General features: G+C 44.5%; 1 protein-coding gene across 1 annotated transcript in view; it reads right to left on the reverse strand.

Moving 5' to 3' along the window:
* SNTB1 (syntrophin beta 1) overlaps positions 1 to 20,565 on the reverse strand; it is a 228,089-nt gene that overhangs the window by 3,257 nt on the left and 204,267 nt on the right. The window contains exons 5-6 of the mRNA XM_035011838.1: positions 6,140 to 6,336; positions 404 to 594 (exon numbers count right to left, since the gene is read on the reverse strand). Of these exons, the coding sequence (XP_034867729.1) occupies positions 404 to 594; positions 6,140 to 6,336 (388 nt within the window). The remainder of the gene's footprint in view (positions 1 to 403; positions 595 to 6,139; positions 6,337 to 20,565) is intronic.

Genomic DNA, 20,565 nt, shown 5'->3' on the forward strand with positions numbered 1-20,565 from the left:
ACTTATTCTACAGGAACACCAGCTGAGGTCAACTAGAATTGAAAGTAACCACAATCAGTTGATTCTGAATATCTGAGCTTTATATATTTGATATATATTCTATATTTGAACTGCGAGCCCTCACAGATGTGTTGCCCCATGAAAAATATATGAAATCACGCTGTCTACAGAAATACACTTAGAGGGGCACCTGGGTGGCTCAGTCGTTAAGCGTCTGCCTTCGGCTCAGGTCATGATCTCAGGGTCCTGGGATTGAGCCCAACATCGGGCTCCCTGCTCGGCGGGAAGCCTGCTTTTCCCTCTCCCGCTCCCCCTGCTTGTGTTCCCTCTCTCGCTGTGTCTCTCTCTGTCAAATAAATAAATAAAATTCTTTAAAAAAATTTAAAAAAAGAAATACACTTACAATCTCTCCATCTTTGCCTCCAAAATCTAAATACAGCATCCTGATTCCATCATCTGAAGACATTTTCAGCTTTTCATAGGGAGACTGCATGATTGTCTTGGGAAAGGCACCCTCCTGTGGTTCAGTGGTAATAGAAAATCCATTCTCATAATGTACAGTCAGGCGGCACTCCTGGTTTTTGTAGGTGCAAGCTGAGGGGAGAGGAGAGAGTGAGGTATCAACAGCAAGTTCGTCCATTCTCCCGGGCACTTACCTTGCAAGCCTCCTCAGTCCCAGGGCCAGCCACACATTTCTTCTCAAGTTGAAAACTAGTCGTTGCTCATGAAAGTATTCTCCTTGGACTGATTTTGATGTTGTAATTTAACTTGTCCCGTGAAACCAAGGGAGATAAGCTGAAAGAATTCCTCTTGCCGGGATTTACTGAATTTTATCTGGCCTCCAGCCCTTATGTGACCCTCTGACAGCACATAGGCAGACGGGCGTACTTGCCTGCCACTGGCCTGGTCTCGGGGGTCGGGGAAAAAAAACTGACATTTGATTGAGGGTAAGCCAGCTCTAAGTTGTCATCGTCATCACACACATGCACCCCATTGCCATGCCCACCACCTGGGGAACGGAGTGAGCATTCCTCCATTCCATTACCAATATTAACAAGCGTAACATACCTAAGAAGTCGGGAGTAAGTCACTTAAAAATAATCCCATTTTTAATTTTTAAAAAGTCAAATGAAGCTCATTTTATAAATAGAAATGAGTGTTTTAAAACTTTCCCAGGCGATCTAATGATTGTGGGTCCTGGGGAAGCTGGGTTGCAGAGAGATCTCAGAGGTGGCTCCTTCCATGGAGAAGGCTGTTCCCCATCTCTGCCCAGTGTGACACTCAGGAACCGCTCAGGGGGTGGTCACAAGGGACTCTCTGATCCAAAGAAACAAAACTAAAACCTCTTGATCAGGACAGCTTTTATGTGTGGTCCTCACTGCATTTAGGAAAACGGATCAGTACTCGAAGCGTTATGAGCTGGACGGGGGACTGCCCCAGAATCCTAGCTCCTATTTAGGAAGACTTGTGAAGGTTTAAACCTTTGATCAAAGAGTTCTGAAAAAGGTTATTAAGTATCAGATTGGATTTTTTGCCTCACAGAATACCACATTTAACAGAACCCGGCAAGTAAATTGGCTCAGACCTTCACAGACATCTGAAAAGCTCTTTAGGGAAACCAGGACATTTTCCTGGCTGGGGATGGGGTTTGGAAAGAGTAAGAGTCAGGGCATTTTGACTGCGCGGTACCATCCTTAGCTCAGCTCGGCTTTATAAGCCACACTGAACTTCACCTTGCCCCAAACTTCTGAAGCAGGACCTAAGCTTAATATGACAGGTGAAAAAAAGCAAAGCTCAGACAGGTGAAATGCGTCACAACTGAGGTGGCTTAGAATTCAAAATTCAAGTTCTTTCCACTCGGTGCCATGTATCTTTCTCATACTCTGGCAGTCAGGATACAGAGGGATGTGGAGAGGGACCTTGGCAAAGAGAGTAGTAGCTGTACGGCCGGGGGGCCTTCAAGGTTTGGGGGAAAGAAATAGGGGACTCTATCTGCTCACAGAATGAGGCGGCTTTTAACTGAAGCTCTGGTGAAAAGTGTACCCCTTCCTCCAACTTCCCACAGGCATCTTTCAATTTGTAACTACGGGTTGGTACTTCCCCAAGGTGCACTACACTCTCTAATAGATCTCTGAGTCCTTCTGAGCTACAGGCCCTCCGTAAATCTCATCTTCTCCGAAGGTCCGCAGACCGCTGCCATCCCCGCAGTCCTGGGGTGACCAAAGACAGTGGCATGGTGTAGGTATGGCTTCCCATCTTGAATCCTTATTTTTGACACTCTTTACTTCTGTTCTGTAGAACAAGTGGGCAAATGAGCTCTAACCATGTTTTTCTTTTTTCTTCCTCTGTATTTGAACTTTAAAGCTATGCCCTCAGATACTCAGAATAACTGATTGTGGTTACTTTCAATTCTAGTTGACCTCAGCTGGTGTTCGCGGTCTTTATATAATGGAACTGATTATCTGAAGATGTTCTCAATCCACACAGGACAAATCGAACACATTAGCAAGTTAATTGAAGCTCTGATTAAAACATAAGCCCCGTTCCCCAACTCCCTGAAGGCATCTTTCAATCTGTAACTGGGTTGCACCTGTGGTCATTCCAGAATTTCTTCTCTCCCACCACCTGGCTAGCTCAGTGCACACAGTGCTTTGTTATTTCCCTTGGCTGGTCTACCAACAGCCCCATGGCTTTCCTATCCAAGTAGAGTTCAGCTTATTGAGAGAGAAAGATTTTACAAAATCTGTGAAATGTAAACTAAACCAAGTCCCCTTGGCCTTCTCCATTCTTTCCTAGAACACTCCTGAATTTGTTGCAAGGAGCGTGAACTTCTCCAGCATTTACACATATCAGTTCATTAAGTCTAGTTTTCTGGTTTTCCAACTCTCAGGTCCAACACTCTAGTTTTTCTTGCCATACAGACTCAGCATAAAAACAAGAGCTTCGGTGACACTCTCAAATGCTTCCAGCAATGATGGGAAATGGTGGGGGGCACCAATCCGTTTCAGGGTGATTACAAAAAGACACTGATTTTGTTGGAGTTGCTGCCACAGACATTCTACAAAACATCTGGTTTCTCATGTTTGCATGAGCAAAGGAAATGTGGAGAAACCCCAGCACACACTAACGTGTGTGCCATCTTTTCAACTACTCCTGGGTGGGAGTTGCTCCTGGGGGAGGTTGCTCCATGGCCCAGCAGCATCCACACCAAATGGGACGTTATCAGGTACAAATTCTTGGGCCCCAACCCCAAACGGCTAAATCACAGTCTCTGGGGGTGGAGGTCAGCAATCTGGGGCTTTTAGGGGTAAAACAAAAAGAACTTTACTTCTGTTGTTGTTTTCAGTGTGGCTGAAGTTTGGAAACGCTGTATCTAAGATGTCTTGTGGGAAATCTGTTCCTCTAGAGCAGAGCTGTATAAGAGGATGCTGTGCCGTGAGGGAAATGTTCTAGGTTTGCACCATCCAACATGGCAGCCATTAGGCAGGCACACGTGGTGACTGAGCCCTGGAAATGTGGCTCGTGTGACTGAGGAATTCATTTAATTTTCATTACATTACACTTAAATAGCCACACATGACCAGAAGCTAGCATACTGGACAGCACAGGTCTGGGGAAATAATGCCAAGAGTAACAACTAATACGAACATGCAGTGAGTGCTTACTTATGTGTCAAGCACCGTGCTAGGAGCTTTACATGGACTATTTCTCTTCATTCTTTACAACTCTATGAGGTAGGTACTATTATTTCCTTCTTTTTTACAGATGAAGAAAACAAGAGATGCAAGTAAGAGTAAGAGATTAAGGAAGAAAGAGGAGGGGCGCCTGGGTGGCTCAGTTGGTTAAGCGACTGCCTTCGGCTCAGGTCATGATCTCAGGGTCCTGGGATCAAGTCCCGCATCGGGCTCCCTGCTCAGTGGGGAGCCTGCTTCTTCCTCTCCCTCTGCCTCTGCCTCTGTCTCTCTCTGTTTCTCATGAATAACTAAATAAAATCTTAAAAAGAAAGAAATAGGACTGGAATTTGAATTCAGGCCTTTCTGACTTAAATCCCACACTGTGGCTATTGCCTTGTACTGATTCCTCAGAGACAGAGAGAAATGAAAGAACAGGCAAGAAAACATGATAGAAGAGGGTGAGCAGAGAGTATTCTTTTTTTTTTTTTTTAAGATTTTATTTATTTATTTGACAGAGAGAGACACAACGAGAGAGGGAACACAAGCAGGGGGAGTGGGAGAGGGAGAAGCAGGCCTCCTGCAGAGCAGTGAGCCCGATGTGGGGCTCGATCCCAGGACTCTGGGATCATGACCTGACCTGAAGGCAGACGCTTAACGACTGAGCCACCCAGGCGCCCGAGCAGAGAGTATTCTAAGAAACAACCCTGTGGGACTTAAAGGTGGATTTACTGGAAGACTGTTGTTCAGGATACCAGCTACTCTGTCACATATGGCCTCCTTGCGAGTGACGGAAGGAGACCTGGAAGAGGGGCTGGTCTTCGATCTCAGGACCAGAAACGATCTTTGATCTCAGAACCAGGAGTCATGGACACTGTTAACGGTACATTGTGCTGGCTGCTGAAAATCACTGGGTTCATATGGAATCCACCTTAGCAAATGTACAAGATTTTATTTTTTTAAAGATTTATGTATTTATTTTAGAGAGGTGGGAAGGGCCAGAGGGAGAGGGAGAGAGAACCTCACGCAGAGTCTGTGCTGAGTGCGGAGCCCGATGCGGGGCTGGATTTCATGACCATGATTTGAAGATCATGATCTGAGCCGAAACCAAGAATTGGATGCTTGACTGACTGAGCCACCCAGGTGCCCCAATGTACAAGATTTTACAGTATATACTTAGCTTATTCATTTTAGCTGAGATTCGTATTAGTTTCTAGTCTCCAATTTTACCTTTGCCCAATTAAAAAATTAAATTATCTATATATTTACATATAGATGCATTTATATCTGTCATCTATCCATCACCTATCAATCATCTGATTTGGAGAGTGGCATGAAAATCATTTATCACAGCAGCCTGAACAGAATTGCCGGGTTTTGACCAGTGGTACAGGAGTGAGATCCATGTCTCGGTAGACACTAGAGTCAATGAAGAATGGTCTTTAGAAAGACACAACATAGCGTTAAAATCAGTTCTGTCATTTATTAGTTGTGAGATCCTGGACAAGTTACTTAACCTTTCCTTAAGGGTTTGCTTCCGGATTCGGTAAAATCAGATTGGCAAGGGAATTGTGAGGATTAGATAAGATAAGGCAATGATTTGCGACCCGGGACACACACACATACCCCTGATGCCAAAGTTCCACAAATCTAAGCAATATTTACACTGATATGTGTATTCCATTTAATTTAATTTTTTAAATGTTGGTCTTGCCTCGACTCATTGACTTCTAGACCCACAGCAGGATTGTTTCTCATAGTGTGGAAAACACGGAGAGACATGATATGAAATGCCTGGCACGTCGTGAGTACACTCAATAAACAGGACAGTATAGAAGGGTTCTTCCTTCTGCACACATGTAACCCACGTAAATAATCCATGTAAATCCCACTTCCCGCACTCACTAGTCCTTTCTTAGGGCTCTGCATGAACGGGGCTGTGCGTCACCATGTGGTCCCTCCATCCTGCCTCGGCTTCAACATTCAGACCAGTGGCCCCGGTGGCTCTTCCCAAGGCTCTGCCCTTTGCTGTTGGAAACCCCCACCCCCCCGCCCGGATGCCTCTGTTTCCTGCTCTTTTTCACAAACCCGTGCCCCAGTTTCTGGATCAACTCCGTGAGCTACCAAAATTATTATTTCCAAGAATTTTATTCTGTGATAATTACCCAGGGTCCATCTCTATGTTTGTAACAAGAACCTGCTGGTTGGTGCCTCAAAGCTCGTACCTGCAGCAAGCCACCCTGGGGTCACAGTCAGGAAAACGACATCTGACTCCCTGAATTACCAACTTTTCTGGAATGGAGATGGGAAAAGGCTTACATTTGAGTGGGGCATACAGTGCCCTAATTTGGAAGAATCTGAGTTCACTTCTGGAATTCCCAACAGCCCAGAAGGCCAACACTGGAAACCACACGGAGGCTGGGATGGAGTAGAGGGTGTGCTGGTGCTGGAGAGCCCGGGGTGCTCACCGGTAGTGACTTCGGCGACCAGTTCCGCCGAGTTGTGGCAGCCCTGCACGATGCTCCTCGTCCAGTGGGAGAGGTCCCTGCTGGTCTCGGCCCTGAACAGGTGTATTTCAATCCCCTGCCTGGTGCCCGTTCGTGTCGCGAAGGACAGATCCACACCAGCCTGGGGCGATCCTTTGCCTGGACCTGAATGGACCAGCCTGTTGAGAGAGAGAAAGAGAGGGAGACAGAAAATCATCGGACTGGAAACCACTGTGTTCCCCTGACTTGTCGCCTGGTACAAAGCTCCCAGATTGGTGATTTGCGCTCGGTTTTCTGCCCTAGAACCAAAGGGTCTGCTCTAGCACCAGGGTTCACTGTGGTTTTTCTGCCTTCTGCGCAGCTAGTTCGTCCCCAGGGCTAGAGTGAGACTGAAAGGTGCCTGGGACTGCGTCTGGTGACACATGCAGAGCTGCACGACATGCCTTTAATGAGACAAATTCAACTATACTCACTCAGCCAAAAAGAGAATTGAGCAAGTGCAAAAGAGAACAATTTAAATAGTGTGTCAACCCTTTCCTCTCCATTCCATTCCTGGACACGTGTATGTCCCAGGGTGAGCATGACACTGTTCCCTGCGTTAGGCTGCATTCCCCCGTGTTTCTTGTAGTTTGGAGCATCTGGCTGCACCGAATGTCCTTCTGGGCACGTGTCCGTCGAGCACACAGCCTCCCCGTGCCAGCAAAACCACCAGGAGACTCAGTGAAGCAGCAGCAATCTGTGCCCTTGTGTTAAAGCCCAGGAAGAACCAGCCATGCCAGGCTTCCTGAGAACTGGAAGAGAACTGCACTTTATGGGAGATTTCAGGGATTTCCGAGAGTGATTTTTTTACCACACGATGTTCACACTGACTTTAAAACACATGCTCAGCATAAAATGTGACTCCCATAGTACATACTTTCCGAAAGGCCAGATGGAAAAAATGAGGACTCTCAGATTCTGAGTGCTACCTTCTGAGCACGCACAGGCTCCTACTTCTCACGTGTCCCCTTTAAACCCCTGGACCTCTCCTGTTCTCTCCTGCTCCTTGATATCTCAACCCCCACTGGGGAGAAATGCTCCTATCAATAATTTGCAGGATAGCGCGAATATAATTTAGTAAATGTTACTTCTCCCCAGGATATTTGCATTTCCAGCCTTATCTTTTAATATAGAAAGAAATACTACCATTTGCTAGGGAAATGCCAGGTGTCTATTCACCTTGGTGCACGGGAGAGGTACTTTCTTAGGCAAGGGGCTTATTCCCTCCAGATTAAAAATTGCACAAAGGAAATGCAAAAGCTTATTTTCTCTCATAAGCTTAAATATTATAGAGCAAAATTACTGGTGAACTAAAACATCGCACTCTTGAATTTCTAGCAACGAGCTTGTTGTATAACTCTGAGGAGATTTCTTTTACCCACAAAGCTGGTATTGGGGGAGGGGTGGTTTGCAATGCTGACTTGAAGAAAAAGGTTCGTTGGAAAACTTTTTGGGTGTAAAATTCTTTGAAGATAGCGAAGTTTCCAAGAGATAATGAATGTTTCCAAGAATGTGGAGAAAAGGGAACCCCTGCATACTGTTGGTGGGCATGTAAATTGGTGCAGCCATTATGGAAAACAGTATGGAGGTTGTGCAAAAAAAATTAAAACTAGAACTACCAGATCTACCAATTCCACCTCTGAGAATATGTCTGAAGGAAGCAAAATCAGTATCTCAAAGAGAATATCTACAACCCCATGTTCTTTGCAGCACTACTCACAATAGCCAAGATATAGAAACAACCTACATGTCCATTGATGGATAAATGGATAAAGAAAATGTGGCATGTGCGCACATGCACGCGCGCGCACACACACACACACACACACACACACACTGGAATATTATTCAGCCTTAAAAGAAGGAAATCCTGCCATTTGCAACAGCATGGATGAGCCTGGAGGGCATTAGGCTAAGTAAAATAAGCCAGACAGAGAAAGACAATACTGGCTGGTACCATTCATATATGGAATCTGAAAAAAGTCAAACTCATAGAAACAGAGCAGAATGATGGTTGCCTGGGGCTAGAAGGTGGGAGAAATGGGGAGATGTTGGTCAAAGGGTACAAACTTTTAAAACTTTTAGTTATAAGATGAATAAGTTTTGAGGATCTAATGTACAGCATGGTGACTACATTTAATAATACTGTATTGTATACTTGAAATTTGCTAAGAGAGTAGATCTAAACATCCCCCCCACACACACACATGCCCAAAAAGTAACTAGGTGAGGTGATAGGTGTATTAATTAACTTGATTGTGGTAAATCATTTCACGATGTATATGTATATGAAATGACTGTATTGTGCATTTAAAATTTTATCAATTATACCTCAATAAAAAATAATAATAAAAGAGGAGTTCCATGAATCTCACTGAGAGAAGAATCTGGGAGAGTGTGCTGACCTGGGTTTAAAAATCTAGGTGAGGCTAAAGGAAAAACAAAGCATTTCTCAAAAGCCTGCCATGGGTTTTAAAGGGATTGAGGGTCAGGTAAAAAATCATTAAGAAAAGGTATGTATAAAAAACCGAGAGTTTATATTGTTTTCTTAGTTGCTCAAAAATTGTTTTTATACTTGAAGGTGTTTACATTTTAGTTGCTTCAGGAAATACACCTAACCTCTTCCTTTTTAAAATCTTAAAATCTGTATCAGTTGGGGGTGCGTGGCTGGCTCAGTCGGAAGAGCAGGTGACTCTTGATCTCAGGGTGGTGAGATCGAGCCTCACGTGGGGTGTAGAGATTACTTAAATAATTGAAATAATCTATGAAATCTATGAAATAATAATATTAATAATAATACTGTAAACTCTCCACATTCAGCACAGACCTAGCTTATGTTTGTACTAAATACCATTCCCATACCCTTTCCATAGCTCTTAGTGCCTCTACCCTCAGATTCCTTATTTTAAAAATGCAATTGCTGCCTCCTATGCTTGGGATTCAATATAATAAGCTACATAAAGCACTTCATCCAGTGCTTAGTGATCATAAGAAGCATTCCGTAAACACTAGTTCCCTTATGCTTTCCCTAGCCTGACATGTTCTCACTTTCCATCCCTAAGTTTCCACCAAGGGAACATCAACTCTGTCACAATCCAGGGCCAGGGGAAATGTAACACAGAGGCACAGGCGAAGGGAGAAAAAGATGTACCAACCTCGTGGGGAGTGTCACTTGTTTGTGAATTTCCTACCAATATTAATTCTTCTCCAGAGAGACTATAAAATTGAAGCCAATAATAACTGGAAAATGCAATTTGTTGGAAAACTTGCAGTTGGCAGATCTGGGTATAGGGAATGAAATTATTAACCAAGTGTAAGGAGGTGTGAGAAAGGCCTGGATCTAGCTGATGGATACGGGGCACAGGGAGTCCTTCATGGGGAAACTCGGGGAGTTACAGGAAGTTAACGATGAGAAAAGAGCCTTTGGAGGGAGGACTACTGCTATACTTTGTTATTCGTCTCATCACCAAATTTCATTCGTTGAACAGAAAAAGGAAGAGGAGAAATTGATTTTTCCACTAATCAAGCATGAATTATCTAGTATCTCTATTAAAGAACAAATTGGGCGCCTGGGTGGCTCAGATGGTTAAGCGTCTGCCTTCGGCTCAGGTCATGATCTCAGGGTCCTGGGATCAAGTCCCACATCGGGCTCCCTGCTCCTTGGGAGCCTGCTTCTCCCTCTGCCTTTCTCTCTCGCTCTGTCTCTCATGAATAAAAAAAAAAAAAATCTTAAAAAAATAAAATAAAAAAAAAAAGAACAAACTGATTTGCTATCTGAAGAATAGCAGACATGCTGAATAATGCATTCTTTTGAATACACCAGTATTGGTTAATGAAACGTGCAGAGCTGTATGTAAACAATCAGATAAAGCAAACTGTCTTTTCCACTACCTACTGTGCATATTGGTAACAAAAAGATACTTTTCCAGATGAAAATCGAGTGACCTACAGGGGCACCTAGATGGCTCAAGCATCAGACTCTTGGTTTCAGCTCAGGTCCTGATCTCAGGGTCCTGGGATCGAGCCCTGCGTCTGGCTCACCACTCAGCATGGTGTCTGCTTGGGTTTCTCTCTCCTTCTCCCTCTGCCCCTCCATACTACCCCCTCAAGTAAATAAGTAAATCTTAAAAAAAAAAAAAAAATCAAGTAAACTACACCCAATATCCACACGATGCATATGGATACACTCCTCTGGGTGGAGTATTACACAGACCTTGAAAATTATTTTATAAACACACATGGCAAATGTGGGGAAATGTATATAGATCTATTGAAAATCTCTAAGCATGCAATTCAACTATGTAAGAGAAAAACTTGGAAACAAATCCATTAAAATGTCGAGTAATTTTATGGGTGATTTCATTTCTTCTAAATTTTTTTTAGCTTAAAATTTTCCATTCCACTGAAAATTTCCATTCCACTGAAAAATACCTACAATTCTGACTCAGCGTGTCATACATGTTTTGTCTGTCGTTTGTTTAACATTAGTGTCAAGTCAGGACTGGAATACCTGATGAGCTCCTCTATGTCCTCTTACATGTGCTTATGTCTGGGTTATTCTAAATTGTCCCCGTCTAGCTCTTCAGACTTAACACCCGCAGTGGAATGGTCTTTCTCAACGTGAAGCTAACTGAGCCGTGTGGGATGAAACCTACATCTGTGGCCTCATTAATCCCTTACAGGAACCAACTGGCCTCCAGCAAATGAGACAGAAGAGACGCTGAGACCTGCCAGTTGAAGTTACAGAACGCTTTTGGATTTTCGGGGGTGCTATGAGGGGCCTTAGGGGAGCTTCCTGCTCTGTTCAAGTCTTCTCTCTACCTTCAAATGACCACCAAAAAAGTCACTAAGTCATTCATTCATTCAATCAATCAGTAAAGATTTTGCCATTCGTCAACTGATATATCCTACCAACATTTATGGAACACTGTTATGGACTAAACTGTGTCCCCCAAAATTCATAGGTTGAAGCCCTGACCCCAAGTGTTGACTGTATTTGGAAACAGGGCCTATAATGAGCTAATAAAGTTTAAGTGAAGGCATAAGGGTGGGGCCTCAACCAATAGGAGGGCGCCCTTACGAGAAAAGAAGGAGATGCCAGAGATCTCTCTCCCTCCACACACACACACAGTGGAAAGGCCAGGTGAGGACAGAGCAAGAAGGCAGCTGTCTATAAGCCAGGAAGGAAACCCTCATTAGAAACCAACCCTGATGGCACCTTGATCTTGGACTCCTAGTCTCCAGAACTGTGAGAAAATAAGTTTCTGTTGCACATGCCACCTGCTTTGCAGTATTTTGTTATGACAGCCCTAGCCAACTAATAAAAGCACCTACTCTATGCAAAGCCAAGGCTAGGCACGGGTGAGTAGAACAGATGTGACCCAAGTTCAACAGGAAAAATGCCCTCTTCCCTCCGATTACCACAAACTCTTCACTCCAGGTTCTGCCCCCGTTCTTGGGAGACCCACTCCTAGAATATGGAAGAAAGTCAGAACCAGTCTCTGGCAGATGACAAGTAGAAGAGATGAACCAGGGTCAGATGGATGGGTGGAGAATTATTCCTCTTCATTGGGGCAGCCCGATTATTATGGAGGTCTTTCTCCAGAGGGTGAACCGGAACCTGGAGTAAAAGCTGTCCCATCAACAAGGAAGAGCAGTGGATTCCGACACAAGGACAAAGAGGAACCCTACATTTGTCAACATCTTTATCATTTCATTCCTCTCAAGATGTTGGAAATAATAGATTTCCTTATTCTTTATAGCATCTCCAGCTAATTGCTTTTAATTGTCAATAGTAGTAAGCTGGAGACAATACAAAGAGATGCCATCTTGAGAAGTCCGAACAGAGATGTTTTATAAATCATGGCATTGCAAAAATGAGACAAGGCCACTTGACAAGACCAAGATCCTTTCTCTTACCTCTTTTTAGTTATGTGGGCTGCCACCGGGTTAAGAGTGGCAGCTATAAGGAAGAGAGAGAGAAAAACAGTGGCATGATTACATTTATAAATGTTCTGTGGAATCTTTCTCGACATGAATTTGTATTGGCCTATTTCCAACTCCAACCAATAAAATACTATCGGCTATACAATACTGGATACCGTATTGTCCAACTGTTCACTGAGCATCTCAGGGCTCCCAGGCACCTCCGATCAACATAAACTGAAGCAATATTGCCTAAGTTCCTTAAGATCTTAAGAACCCAATACCTGGGTTCCAAATTAAGTAACACCAGGACCCACAAGGGCCACGTCCATTGCAAAGGACAGGATGTTTTCACTGGGAGTCAAACCACTATTCAAAAGAAACAGTCATGTAGATGGGAGATTGAGGGTCCACACGAGGGGAGTTTTCCTAACAGTGGCAAAGATGACATGAGTGGCTATGTTTAGATGTCTGTGGTGTGCGAAGATAAGGAAGAGGCAGCTGGCCTCTCCAGGCCAAAAGTGATATTGATGGATGGCTGAGAGAAGATGACTTGAAACTTCTTGCTTTGCTGCTTTAATGAAAAGAATGTTTTTGAGATGTGAGCCTGAGTAAAGTGCAGTGGAAGCCGAGAAGAGAATGGCATTTGGAAGAGAGCAGCCGGATGCTTTAAATGAACTCAAGTCCTTGCTGGGAAAATTACACACCAACGTACCAGAAGGGCTTAGAGGCTACAGAAGTGAAACTCGGGGTGGGGTGGGGGTGGGGGATCTTTGGGAAATCAGGGAGAACAAGTCAGAGGTTCCAAGACTGGAAAAGTGAAAATTATATCCTGATTTTCAGAACACAGAATAAAGTAGATTCTTTGACCTTGTTTCCAGGCCAAATTCAGTAATGGATTTTTTTCAAGTAACCTTTTTTTTTTACTTTGGAAAAGAGGAAATAGGAGTTCACGAGGGCCTCTGTGGCTTCCTTACATCAACTGTTTTATCCAGAAACCAGATTACTAGAAAAGGAATAGATGAAGTGAATATTCAGAAAAAACGTATTGACAGTTCCCTTTAATATTCATTTGGACTTAAAAGGAAAAAGTGTTGGGTACCAAGCTTATCAGTTAGAGGAGCCCTTGGTTAAGTGGCCAGAGACATGAAGGGTCAACCGATTTAGGAATGGAAGCAGAGCATGAGCAGATGACCCAAAGCTGGTAAGAAGAAGAAATACAGAATCAAGACATAAGATTGCTAAGTACTGCAGTTAGAGCCCCAAACAAGCAACACCAACAAAGTTAGAATGGGGGAGACTCGGTGTAGAAGCACCACTGGAAATTACCTGGTGGCTGACTCGACTCAGAGCACTAACGCGAATTTAAGATGACTTAATGGAATGAAAGCAGGTGCTGGTCCTGCGTTGCCCTGTACTGATCAGACCACGCCTAAGACACAGCATTCGGTCCTAGGCACCAAGTTTTCGGAAAGGGCTTCTTCATCCTTCTGTGCCCTGCATCCGTTCGGCAGTGTAATGAAGCCTGCGGATCCCTATTCTGAATAATGTGTACAAATTATAAAGTCAAGAGAATTTCAAAGGAAACCAGTGCTACTGAAATACAGCTCCATACAATATCATGATGCTAGGAGACAATGATCAAAACAGCAAAGTACCCAAAACTGTTTCAGAAGGAACGTTGCTTGGAGATACTGGGTCTGGAAAAGAGAAGACATTGTGTGAGGAATGGGAGTGGGGAGGGGGCAGCCACCAATGTCCCCCATGTCTGGGGAAGTGCTCAAGCAAAGGCTGGGCAGTGACTTCCCAGAGACTGTAGAGAGAGTTCTCACCTTGAAAGTCTACGGTTTGATCAACACCATCCCTGAACCTTGGTCCATCTAGGAAGAACCCCGTCTGGAGCAGAAAATTTGCTTCCGGGGATCTAAGGTGAGGAAGGAGTTCTTCCAGCAAGGCTGAGGCTGCCTACAATGGCAGCCAGGAATGGTTCCCGGGCACCACTCCATAAGGTCCTGTGTTGCTCATGGATCAAAGTTGAGGGCTCCTTGGTAATAATACTGGGGGGAAACAAACTGGCTGTTGGCAGCACAGCATCTGCTGGAGCTCAAGACCAAGTATAGCAGGATCTCCTCGAGGCAGGCACCCCTTCTCCGGACTCCTACACAGCATTTAAGATTTCAACCTCATCTCCCTTACTAGATCCTGATGTTCTTCAGAGAAGGAGACTCGTTGCATCTCTCACTGATTCTGTTGGCTGAATAACTGCATGAATACAAATTTTCCAAAATGTTTTAAAAATATGAGTTCAGGGGCACCTGGGTGGCTCAGTCAGTTAAGCATCTGCCTTCAGCCCAGGTCATGATCCCAGGGTCCTGGGATTGAGACCCACATCGGGCTCCCTACTCAGCAGGGAAGTCTGCCTCTCGCTCTCTGTCTCTCCCCCCGCTCATGCTCTCTCTCTCTCTCTCAAATAAATACAACCTTAAAAAAAAAAAATGAGTTCAATTTTGCAAAGGAAAGTACACACACACACACCCCTGACCTGTTCTGAAATGCTACGAAACATGGGGCAGTGAAAAGGCCCCCTCGTGGGCTCTTCATTTGCAGCCCATATTTGGGAACACATCACCATAGCTGGATTCTGGATACTAAGTAGCAGGTGAATGTCAGCTGGACATTAAGATTTTTTAAAAAGTTATCATGTGCACATTTAGAAAAGTAGGGCATCAGGAGAGAATGCATCTGCCAGAGTTTGTCCCATTCAACAAGGAACAGCCTTCTGACATTCCTCCCAAGATTCTTCCCAAAGATCTTTTGTGATCTGCAGTCTCAAGGGGGACTCTGAAATAGCTATTATTTATGTTTCAATTATTTTATATTTTAAGCTATTTGTGTAGACTTAAAAATATGACCATCTATCTCTTATCTGTGGCAGGACTAAGTGACAGCAACCAAGAGAATGCTGTCTCCCAAGAGAAGATATCTTTCTTACCCAGTGGGAAGAAAATACTGGCACCCTGGGACAGGCTTTCAAGCTGCAATTCACACCCAGTTTCTAAGTTTTATATGAAACTGCGTGAGAAGCCCAAGGACATGCTTTGGTCCCTGGTTATAGAATTCAAACGCACATTCCCATGGTTGGAAGCAAAGCCACAAACTCTAGCAAGACTCTACATTTCCTATTATCTGGGTGTATGAGTAAGTGAACCACTGAAAGGCCCATATAACCTGAGTGGGGCAGGAGAATGAAGCCTTGGATGTGAGGGGACAGAGCAGAGTCGGATAGCCCAACTGAGCTCTTTGCCAACTGAGTGACCTTGACAAGCTACTTAAATCCTCCATGCCTCAGATTCCTGAAAAGCAAACTGCGGATAGCCGTATGCCTACCTCATTGTGTTGTTACTAAGGATGAAATGAGTTATGTGAATACTGCGTGGAACAGCACCTGGAACAGAATATATAGGATGAGCAACTGTTATCATTAGTTTGATCAGGGCAGGACTTTTTATTTGATTGTTCCCTGTTGTATGTGTACAACCTAGAACAATTCCAGGCCCATGGCAAGCACTCAGTAAATATTTGTGAAATGAATGACTGAATGAATAGCCAGAATACAAGGAGGACTCTTTTCCAAGAAGTTTGTGATGAATGCCTTGCTATGAGATACTACGACTTCTCTCCCACCCTGGGTCTTCCATCCACATGAAACAGTAGCTAATGCTAGATCCAAAGAACTTGGGTTTACATCCACTAAATGCTCATTTCCTGGCGAAAAGTGATCTGGAAAGGTAATGGGGATGAGATGTTCTATGGGATTAGCCTAACATCCATTTCCTGTTTCTTCCTTCAAATCCATCTTTAGCAACTAGTGTTTTCAGCAGTGACTTGGTCGTTTAGGGAGTCAGAGTTACCTTCTTTTTTGGTCTGGGAGTAGAAGGTGACCATTTTGTCAAAAAAGTGAGTCCTTAAGATTTCACATTCATGGTCAGCATGGATCCAGGCTACCTACATTTAAAGACTTGTCTATAAATGGGTCCCTCACCCAGATAAAAACAAAGGGTGAAATGTTTTCAAATCACTTCTACTGTCCAAAGTGGCTCTCAAGGTGGATTCCACAAGGCTCAGTGTGGCTATGGGATAAGCCCACTTGCAGGTCAAATTCTTTGTCTGACGTGGGCGAACTTGGCAGTAAGAAATCCCCTCATTCCCTCAGGAGGCCAGGCAAAATGTATCTCTACCAATAACCAAGGTACTAGACTGCCCACAGTTTCCGCATCCTCACATACGCCCCTCTGCCTGCCTGGTTTGGAGAAAAACAAAAACAAAAAACCCGTCTCACAAAGGATGTTCATGCACTAATTTAATTCTGGATAGGTGTTAGAGAATGCTGCGTCAAATGTTCCATACAAAAACATTATTATTAATATCCTTAATTAAAACAAAAACAGTTGCAACACACAGATTCTGCCAAATTAGTAAAATTACACGTTAGGTAACTGGGTTGCTAAGCAATATTACAGTCTCATTTTACTTAATTGCTGTAATTAGCATCTCCCAGCAGATGCCACAATGCAAGCCATGCACACACGCACACACACACAAAGAAAAGAAAGGAAAACAACTGGAACAACTGGTCAGATCCCTTAAATGGTTCCGGTGCTCTTGAACACTGGCCGCCCTAATGGGGCCCAGCAGCCAACAGGTTGTCTAGGCAAGTGAGGCGTAGGTCCCTAACAAGCCCACTATACCAGGAAAAGGGGCCACACGCCAGCTTATCAACTACGGGTGGAAAGGAAATTATAGTGAGAGAGAATAATGAGCTCTTCAGGTCACCCACGGATTTCATTCACCCACACACCCACACACTTGCCATGTCTAGAGATGACCAAGGCTTACCATCTGATGGATATTCTCACATCATGACAGTCCAATGTACTGGAAAGTTTTCCTTTTAAGTTAATAGTCTTTTTATCATTTAGCGATCTTTGAACTTTTTTTTTTTTTTTTAAGATTTTATTTATTTACTCGACAGAGAGAGAGGGATCACAAGCAGGGGGAGCAGGAGGAGAGGGAGAAGCAGGCTCCCCGCTGAGCAAGGAGCCCGATACGGGACTCGATCCCAGGACTCTGGGATCGTGACCTGAGCCGAAGGCAGATGCTTAACTGATGGAGCCTTGTAGGCGTCCCGCGATCTTAGAACTTTAATTTTTAAATATATTCTTTGAGTTTTCTGGTTATCTCTTCCATATTCCCTCATCCCACCCATATTTTACTTAGTTCAACATCTATCACCATGAGTAGAGAATATGTATTATAAAAAGATCTTCAAGATGGGGCGCCTGGGTGGCTCAGTTGGTTAAGCATCTGCCTTTGGCTCAGGTCATGATCCCGGGGTCCTGGGATCAAGCCCCCTGCTCAGCGGGGAGCCTGCTTCTCCCTCTCCCACTCCCCCTGCTTGTGCTCTCTCGTTCTGTCAAATAAATAAAATCTTTAAAAAAAAATCTTCAAGAACTTCTCCATGGAAGGTAATGACAATTAAAATCTGTACTCTTTTACCAGGAAAACGAAACCACGAGTGAATAACCTAAACAATTAGCTTTTATAACACTTGGCTTTTAGCTCTCACATTTTGCACTTTTTAAAAATCCCCCTACCCTCAGCACTTGGTACAATGCTGGCCCCTCACAAGGGACCGTTAAACACTTCCTCAATTGAACTGGACATCCCTGCTCCAAGGAAGAAGCCATCAATAGGCCTGCAGTGTTGTTACAAGTATCATTCAGAACTAGCTTTCTGGGGGGAGCTGAGGGGTTCCAGTCTCCCCACTTCCCTCTCCCTACAAACAAAGCAACAAACTCTTCCTCAGCCCAGTCCTTCTATCTCAACGACTTTAAGACACTATACGAATCCCTGACAAATGCGGTATTACCTGTGGGATCAAATCTGTCTAATTACTTACTAGTTATTCATACATTAATTTCACTCATTTTCCCGATCTCAACAATTGCTAACATTTATCAATCACTTATTGGGTCTCAGTCATAGGCTAAACACTTACAGGTACTGTCTTCATTGGTCCTATCGATAACTGTATGAAGCAGAAGAAATGATTGCCCTTCATAAAGATGAGGAGACTTGGGTTCAGAGAAACTGATGTTTTGCCCAAGATTACACTGCAAGTCGAGGTCTCAGGATCCAACTCCTGGTCTGTCTGACTCCAAAGTCCGCGGACCTCCTCTGGTGTGAGCTGAGGGGTTGCAGTCTCCCCACTCATCTCCCCTGCTCATCTCCCATCCAACTCCAAGGAGCTGCTGGATTAATAGGAGGGAGGACAAGAGGCCAGCAGTTGGTGTGAACACTGGGATCACCGGGCCAAACGGGATGGGTGGATTTGGAAGGCGGACTTCTCAGTCTAACAGAGTATGGATCCACGGGCCTGCAGATCCTCTCGTGCTACCCTAGGGAATGCCCATGGCACACGCTCACATTCCCTAACAGTGAGGAGGTCTCCGAGGCTTAGCGTGAAAACCACAGGCTGACTGTAATTCAATGTCTGACACACGTAATTAGCCAAACTTCCCCAGTGGAGAGCACTCCTAAGCTTTTCGAGGCTGGCCTCAGGGAGCAACTACGTTCAGCACTCAGAAACAGGTTAGTTCCTTAGGCACCAAAGATTACCCAACGTGTTTAATCGAAATGCCAGCATCTTTGGGCTCCCCGTGGAGTCAAAAGAGCCAAGGGCACATTCCTCAGTTCCTGGTCTCCAGGGACCCCAAGCCTTCCCCCGGGGCCCACAGGCGGGGGAACGGGGCTCAGAGAAGCATCCCTCCGTTTGCAAGCTCTGTGCGTCCCGGGCTTTCGCCAACCACTGGGACTGGGCGTGCAGAATTTCGGGGTTACATCTCCTCTAGAATTTCAGAAAGACTGCGACCTTAATCCTCACTCTCTGTAGGCCTATCTCACTCGCCAATTATAACGACGGTGACAAAAAAAAAAAACCCACTTCCTCCATATGGACAAGAGTGACCTTTTTTTTTTTTTAATGTTCAGCAACTTCAAATAAGCTTTGGCTAAGCGGAGAAAAAAAAAATGTTTTCCCAAGGACTCCTAAAAGCTGAGGGATGAGAACAGCTAAAAGTATGAGCGCACCGCCATAAATAACTGCACGACTGAAGCACAAAGGCGCCATCCATGTTGTCGGTGGCCAAGGCCAAGGCCCAGAAACTTCTCCGCATGGGGAGCCGACACCAAGCACGTGCTTCGAGCGGCTGGTGTCACTGCTGTGAAACACAATCAAATTTTCATCTTCCAGAAAAATATAAAGTAGATGTGCCTGGGGCTACCCAAACCAACCAACCAACCCTAAACAAATCAACTCTGAACTGTCTGAGGGAGGAGCTCGATTTTCGGAGAACCCTGCCTCCCACTAACTCTGGCCCTGCCTGTTCTTGCACAAGACAAAAGACAGTCTCTGACAGTCTGAACGATGCTGCCCAGCCCTGCTCAGGTGAAGGGAAGGGGGCTGGCCGTCGCCCGGACCTGCTGCGTGCCAGTCGGGATGCTAAGTAAGGCTGTCCTTCTGCCATGGTCGTGGATCGAATCCGGCCCCACTGTCACCCCGTCGGTTCAGAGGTTGAGGCCCTACCCCTCGATGCATCTGTATTTAGAGACAGGGCCAACAAGGTGGTCATGAAGGTTAAAGGCGGTCATGTAAGGGTGGGGCCCAGCTCCAGGGCTCATCCTCCCCACACACACACAAAGAAGAAGTCATATAAGCACACGGCAAGATGGCAGCCACCTAGAACCCAAGAAACCAACCACCCTGGCACTGTGCTCTTAGACTCATCAGCCTCCGGAATTGTGAAAACAGAATTACCTGTTGCTTCAGCTATCCCGAGCTGACTGACACAGTCGTCCTTCTGTCATTTTCATAATCACTCTGCAGGAGACATTCTGATCCGAGTTTTCAGGTGAGGAAAACAGGTTCTGAGAGGTGACATGATTTGCTCAAGGTCACACAGCCTGTAAACTATGGGGCTTGACTGGGCAAACCTGGGATGTGAACCCCGGCTGTTGAATCCAATACTGTGATCTTTCTTCTCCACCAGCAAATTCAGTTGTTGTTTTTATTTTTTAAGGAGATGGTTTTTTAGGCTTTCTCTTTACTTATTTATTTTTATTTTTATTTGTTTTGCTGACAGGCTGGGCTTTCAAAGATTTCTCCCAAGGTGCTCCAATGATAACCTGTGGGTTTCAGTTGCTCACAAGTTTTCAGTGTGATGAAGTTGTTTTTCAAATGTGGCCAACGTACTATTAAACCCCCAAACAGAGAAAAGGTTAAAAAATAAGAGTAAAAATAACTAAACTTATTTTTTTTAATTTATTTTTTTATTTTTCTAAAGATTTTATTTATTTATTTGAGACAGAGAGAATGAGAGACAGAG

This window comes from Mirounga leonina, unplaced genomic scaffold (genome assembly GCF_011800145.1).
Source record: "Mirounga leonina isolate KUSES-001 unplaced genomic scaffold, KU_Mleo_1.0 Mir_165, whole genome shotgun sequence".
Lineage (NCBI taxonomy): Eukaryota > Metazoa > Chordata > Mammalia > Carnivora > Phocidae > Mirounga > Mirounga leonina.